This window comes from Etheostoma spectabile, chromosome 21, assembly GCF_008692095.1.
Source record: "Etheostoma spectabile isolate EspeVRDwgs_2016 chromosome 21, UIUC_Espe_1.0, whole genome shotgun sequence".
Lineage (NCBI taxonomy): Eukaryota > Metazoa > Chordata > Actinopteri > Perciformes > Percidae > Etheostoma > Etheostoma spectabile.
This window is the reverse complement of record NC_045753.1, coordinates 15166809-15173886: the sequence shown is the minus strand read 5'-3', so window position 1 is coordinate 15173886 and position 7078 is coordinate 15166809. Positions and strand designations below refer to the sequence as shown.

The window sequence follows — 7078 nt, the reverse complement described above, 5'->3', positions numbered from 1 at the left end:
ACACACACACACACACACACACACACACACACACACACACACACACAGTTCAAGCATGTAATGATATTGTAATTTAGTTTTTCTTACATGCATTATACAACATTGCAGACACCAAGAAAGAAAGATGTTATCCAGTTATTACATTACTGTCAACTCTGGTGATAACGTGCAGTATTTCTGTATGTCCACAGTAATGATGTTGTTTTAAAGGTCCAATGACTTGGTGCTCTGTGTATGCTTTTATATAGACCTTGGTGGTTCCCTAATACCATGTTGGAAATTTCTTTCCCCAAAATTCAGCCTGGGTGCAGAATTACAGCCACTAGAGCCACTGGAGCCAGTCCCACAATGAGCTTTCCTTAGGATGTGCCATTTTCTCTAAGGTAAAGCAGGACACCCAGGGCTTGGTTTACACCCATCACCATTTCTAGCCACTGGGGAACCATAGGCAGGCTGGGGGAATGCATATTAATGTTAAAAACCTCATGAAGTGAAATTTTCATACTACATGACCTTTAAAGGGCCAACTCAAAAGAAAAACACACACATTTATGTATATATATCTATATATCTATATATCTATATATAGATATATAGATAGATAAACGTTTTTGCTTTCTTAGACCTCTCTGTAAAGAACGTTTTTTTATATCTATACTATCTATCTATCTATACTCTATATAAAACCATTAATGGTGTGTTATTTTGATTATCCATAGTAACAGTTAAAGGGACACTGCTTCTAGAAAGACCAGGGGAAATAAAACCAAACATGTATGGATTCTGGGGTTATGTAAGTGAGAAAAATACCTTCTGGTGAACTGGCCCTTAAATTTACCTTGAAAAGTATCCCGGCCTCCAAACAACGGGCAAAAGTTTCTGTTTGAAATCCCGAAAAAAAGCTCCAAAGTGATCACAGCAGTTCCATTGAAGAAGCTAGTTCCAATTCTTGCGCACTCCATGGTTATTGTAGCCCACTGTGTTGACATGCAGTACCCCATCACGCCAACAGACAAGGCAGTAGCCAGCGCACTGCCCATAAAATGCAGCGTCTTCTTAGTGGAAGGCATTTTCGCTGTATTCCGGTTGCACTAATTAAATCTAAATCCCAGTGTTTCTTCTCTAAAGCACTGATGAAGCCTCAGAAGCAGCTTAGGACCCTCTGATCCTCCAAAGATTCTGTGTATGAGCTACCTTCCTGGGTGGAGTGGACTGCTGATCATAAAATCTCTTGATTATGGAAGTGACCTTTGGTTTGAAAGGAAAACACAGAGCTGGTTGTCATGGTATGACACAAGCTCACTCCACAGTTTATAATTGTGTCATGTCTGGGCTCAGACTGCAATGAGAAATCATATCTGGAGTGAGGGTGGATACACAACTAAACCTGAACAAAGCAACTTCAGGACATATAAACGACTCTTTGTAAAAAGACAATTCATATTTCTAGTTCCTGTTGTTCAGTTCCTACACACACACCTTCTGGTGCAGTTTGAGGGAAACACGTTCTCAGTCTTGGAACCAAAGTCCTGTTCTTGAAATTGTAGGGTCATAAAACATGATGCAGATTAATTATTTACCTGTGTCATTAAAAAGAGTTAGTGGAAGAGGAATGATTATTTGATCATATATATGTGTCATCATTAAAGTCATGATAGGGGTTGGTATCATTTCACATAATACTGAGGATATGTTAGATAAACAGAGAAAACTGACCTCTGTCCTGTGTGACTGTAATTTTACACCGTAAGCCATCAGGTTGGTGCCGTTGATTTATTGGAACAAAATGAGTGTCCTTTTCCAGCATCAATGGAGCTATAAAGCTTCAGGACTTCCTGGTTCTTGGTAATAAATGTATGTATGCGTTTGCTAAATAGATCTACCAATATTTTTTTTTATTACACAGTATGTTTGGGTGTATTTAGCAAAATGTCCATAATGTTAGCAACAGGGTTACAATCAGTTCTTTCATACATGTTTATAATACAAAGGCTACGTTTTTGCCTATATATACTGTACAGTACATGATACTTTTATTTTATATTATTTAAGGTGAAGATAGCCTACGAAAGAAACACGGTTACATTACATCACAAATAATGATGCAATCATTATATAAAACCTAAATCCCAAACTCATTATAATACATTCCAAAATGAATTATCAGTGTGGTTTTGGACCAATACAAACTTTTGATTTGTCATAAAGTCACTGTGGGACAAACTGGACAAACCCACAAGAAGGCCCGTGTAATACAGTGCGTGGCCAGGCGGGGGCTCCCTCTCTCCGCCGGCCCGGGAGAGGAGCCGTGTGCACGCTGACAGCCAGTTGTTATGTTGGAGTAAACACTAACTCCTCCTTCCCGGTGACAGGCGGCAACACTGAAGCGTCGCCTCGCCTTTTCCAACCCAATCTACGCTCAGGACTTAATGTCGATGCCATTAAGGTGAGTGATAAGATTCATTTATGTCATCGCGCCGTTTTTTTGCATCTTCTTTTATTTGTGCGGAACACGCCACGTTTTCAGTCAGTTTTCAGTCACAGAAAACGCCGTGTTACCTGGCCGTCGCAGCAGCGCACGGTTGATTTTTTTTTTTTCGTGCATTTCAGGTGCGTGTTCATCTTTAATGTGGCATTGAATAAAATCTTCGTTCCTCATTCAGTGAATACATTCCGAAAGTAGTTTTTTCGTATGCCTGAATCACGGGTTCTCTGTTTGACAACCTGCAGAGACTTCCAGTCAACCCGGTGTGTCAATGTGGTTTAATGGAACACTCGTTTGGAGTTTCTGTTCTCATTTTGTGGCCTTTATTTTGTTTTATTTTTCTCGTTTGTATTCTGTTTGTGTTTTGCATTCATCCCACTGGAGATTATCTATCTTTTCTTCATATCTGGTGGCTGACTGTTTGTCTATGTGGGCTGCATTTGAGCCAGTTTCAACATGTCTGTGAACAGAGGTTATTGGTTCCACAGATTATCATGGATGGATCTGCTAAGACTTGTTAGGAGGGCTCTTCGAGGTTTTTGAGTTATGTCTTGAGATGTTGACTCTGGTTTTGGTTTCTAAATGTGTTGGCTGCACAGATTTTAATCAAGTCGTGGTTTGCAATACAATAATCACTGGAGATGATATCAATCTCCCTAGAAGGGGTCTCCCTAGGGGAGGTCAGGGTCAACAACACATCAGCATCCTTGGAGCAGATTGGCCAAAGCAGGGTGCTGGCTAAAGGGAAGGGGAGATAAACCGAGACCATCAGACCATGGAAATGAAAAGTTAAATATACCAAGACACCATCATGATTGTGCTTCACAGACCATTGACAAGATAACTTTGGGACTTTGACATCTTATATTCCTGAAAAAGACTCATTAAGAAACAAACACACTCATAATGAAAATATTCTGCATACTTTTGTGGTTGCATGGCTGAACAACGATCTAAATTGCTTTACAGCATCTTGGAATCTTTCTGACAGGGACAGATACTTCAGACTTTTGGCAAGTCTGTCTCTAGGATCAATAGATGAGAAAAAGAAGGCAATTTGAATGTGGAAAGTTGAACTTCTGTCACCCTTGACAATAGGAAATTACTCTCATCTCATTTTGAGGGTTGCGAGATCATCACCTTACTGTCCATATGGTACCATCACTGAAATGTGTCACAGGTTGCTGTGCCGTCCAGTTGTTATTTCCTGACCTGTTTCTTCAGTCTACTGTAACTTTAATACTCAGACCAAACCCAACTACATATGACACATTTAAAAAAAAAAAAAACATTTTCTAGATTTATCATTACAGAAATGACTGAATTAAAGAGTCTTTCAGTTTCATATTTGTAGCAGTCACAAGACGTGTCCTCATTTACCTTGATTTTACTGTCTAGACTGTCGGTGTCTGCTTGTGATTTTTCAGTGTGACTTCCATTTCAATTATACAGTATAGACCCTGGAAAGAATGTCAATTACAGTGGCAAAAGCTAATGAGGATGCATTGAAATAAACAGTCAGTGCTCACCAAGACAAATGAGACTGTGTAAGGACGCAGGAAGAAATAACATTTAACTGCTGAGTGCTGTCTGCAGATTGAGTCCGCTTTCATCTTGTTAAAATTCATATTTGGCTTCAGTTGAATATCAACTCCATTTTGTGTGCAATGATGTATTTCCTTGGGAGATGGCATGTTTGTATAATGTCTAAGTCTAAATAAAATGCTAAGAAATGCGACAGGTTTATAATTGCAGCAGCTATTTTCAACCTATTTTTAATGGCCACTTAACACACTGCCAAGATGTTCTTTTTTAGTTTTGTTGGCTATAGTTAGAACTGTAAAAATGCGTGTTAGAATGCTTGTAAAGTGCATGTTATTTGAGCGTGGGTGTGCTGTGCGAAACGAACAGATGTGGTAATTAATGAAATCCACTGCAAGGTGGAGAGGAATGAGTTGCGCATACCTGGAGTTTCTAACAGCTTGTTTGGTATAAACCTCAAATTGCCCGCCTCGAGTAAATCCCTGGAGCTCGCCCACCCGCTATCTCTCCACCACCTCTCTCCAAGTCTCGGAAACACTCTTAGAGCTGTGAGACTACACGTTGTGCCATGCGCTCTCTGAGGCTACAACAACATTAACTACACTCTGCCAAAAGGTGTTCTTTTTTTATCCTAAAATAGGCTTAGAAGGAACTAATTGGTAGAAAGTCATGACAATTAGGGATGAGCCTGGTGTGACCCAGAACTTGTCAGATATTTGCCGGCAGAAACCGTTTTAGCCAGCCTTGGAGAGGGGTTGATGAATAAGACAAGGGAATTGTCAAAGTAAGATCCTACTTTTGATGCAAACAGCATTTGTACCCAACCTGTTATTTCTCTGCTTGCCTCAGTGGAAGCTTGTTAAAGCACATTAAGCTGCAGTATGTTGCAATCATTTGTGCTTGCGGCTAGTACTACAGAATACAAACCCTGCAGTCATCCTTTGAATTTTGACATCACGCTTAAATAATTTAGGACTAATAAAACATGTTTATGCAGAGTGAGAACAAGTTAACCCTCACTTAACCAGGCAAATGGATTTAAAACAAACTAATAATTACTTGGAGGGGTTGTATAGCTTGTATTAGATGTGAATTTTTTTTTTTAACAAACTATGCTTGGAAACAGGGCCAGAATAACAACAGTGATTGCAAAACCAGGGAAAGCAGTAATGGAGCATGTAAGCGGTGTATTGCTTCCTGTTTGGAGGATAGGATCAGGAAAGCCCCGCAGCCTCACAGAGATGTGGGAACTCAGTGATATTGAGAAGGTGTGTCTCCGTCAGAGGAGGCCCAACACAAGGACAGTCTATGGCTACCTGCAATCCCACACACACATCTCTTTCTCCCTGATCTGTGTTACACCCAGGGCCAGCCCTAATGATGCACCTGATGGCAAAGGCATGATATAACGCTGTGGCTAGTGATTGATATATGTACAAACTCAACCTGTGCAGATTTCTGTTTGTTTTCTATCAGCTGTGTTTAAGACTCAGCTGGGCCACTGCAAGAAAGAAACAGCTGGACAGAGATCAAGGCTTCTTGTTTGTCAGATGCGTCAGAACTCATCCACCATCTTGCTCCGCTGAGATAACTGCAAGACCAAGCACATAATTCACAAAAGAGAGATAGTATTTTGAGGAGAAGTTGAAATTAAATCTGCCATTCCAAAAAAGCGCTACAACCCTAAACCTTTCTTTCTGTATTGAGTCAACTAGAGCTGCAATAGTTAGTCAATTAATTGATTAGTTGATGGAAAGAACTGTAATTAGAAACTATTTTGTTGATTGATTTATGTACATTTTCAAGATAAAAGGACAAACATTTGATGACTTTTGGGTCAAATGTGAGAATTTGAGGTTTTGGACGATTGCTTGGACTAAAGACAACATTTGATTGCAATATTGGAGTTTGAATTGGAAACGGATTATAGTCTGTTGTATTTATTGTTTGCCACTGTGGTCAATTTAAAGCAACACTATGTAACTTTTCCCTATTTGGTCCCTGTACAGGTTGTCTCTTTGTAACTACAGCTCGCGCGTCCCTTCGCTGTAGGGGGATCAAGGCGGGGAAAGTTACATAGCGTTGCTTTAAATCCAGGGGACGATGAGGAAAGGAATTGCTTGTGACCAGGTTATGGCCTTAACGTGGCCCTGGATTGTAAACAGTTTCTAATGAGAGATTTCTGGCTCCACCTGTTTCATTGAAGTCCTGAGGCCCGTTTTTAGAAAGCTGGTTTAGTGAAAATTCTGAGTTTGTTAACCTTGAGATGAGGGAATCTCTGTGGTTTCTTTTTCAGAAAGGGAGGTAAATCAAACCTGAGAGAGAGGGGTCACTCCAGCCCGTTTCAGAAAGAGAGGTCACTTAACCTCAGAGCCAGTTACTATGGTAACTGAGTCTGTGCGCCTAACCTGGTCAGGAGCAGGTTTTCTTCAATAAACCTTGAGTTTCTCTCAGTTCCCTCCCTCTAACACAGCGCTCTTTCATTTCCTCATTCATTTAGTCTGTAACAGGCTCCGTTTAGCACAGTTTGTTATCTGCATGAATAAAAAACATGGTTGTTTAATAACTGTTTGGCAGAATAAAAAACGTTTTTTCCTCGAACACATCCTTTTTTTGACAATCCCGTTGATGAAGAAGCTGTATTACCTTGCATGGAGTTATTCATACCTCGGCAGATGGTACTTAGGCCCCAACTATAGATGCATATTTATTCCCAGATAACTACCATTTTGAGTGGTATTGTTTTTCTTCCAAGTCAGTTATGTAGCCTACATAACTTTATCCGTCCTCATTAACATTACCCATCAAGGACATGTTTTTACATCCCAGCAGATTCTTTGTGTCCTATATGTTGTTCTATAATGGGGAGCATATTAGTAAAGCCACATGCAGAACCACCAGAAAAGTGTGTATTGCTCTGAAACATTTTCTTAAGGTGTTCCCTGGAGACAAACCAGTGAGAGCCATTAAAAAGGAGTTCCACAGGATTGCAGGTGAATGAATGAGGTGATTTCCTTTTCACATAAACGATTATGTATTATAATTCTGTTA

At 40.0% G+C, this 7078-nt stretch overlaps 2 protein-coding genes across 2 annotated transcripts in view; one reads left to right on the top strand and one right to left on the bottom strand.

The window, feature by feature from the left end:
* clrn3 (clarin 3) overlaps window positions 1–1230 on the bottom strand; it is a 2408-nt gene extending 1178 nt beyond the window's left edge. Inside the window, exon 1 of the mRNA XM_032503249.1 lies at window positions 839–1230. Coding sequence (XP_032359140.1) covers window positions 839–1070 — 232 coding nt within the window. The 5' untranslated portion in view covers window positions 1071–1230. The remainder of the gene's footprint in view (window positions 1–838) is intronic.
* Window positions 1231–2335: 1105 nt separating this feature from the next.
* ptprea (protein tyrosine phosphatase receptor type Ea) overlaps window positions 2336–7078 on the top strand; it is a 52458-nt gene continuing 47715 nt past the window's right edge. Inside the window, exon 1 of the mRNA XM_032502183.1 lies at window positions 2336–2446. The gene's annotated coding sequence lies outside the window, so the exon portion shown is untranslated. The remainder of the gene's footprint in view (window positions 2447–7078) is intronic.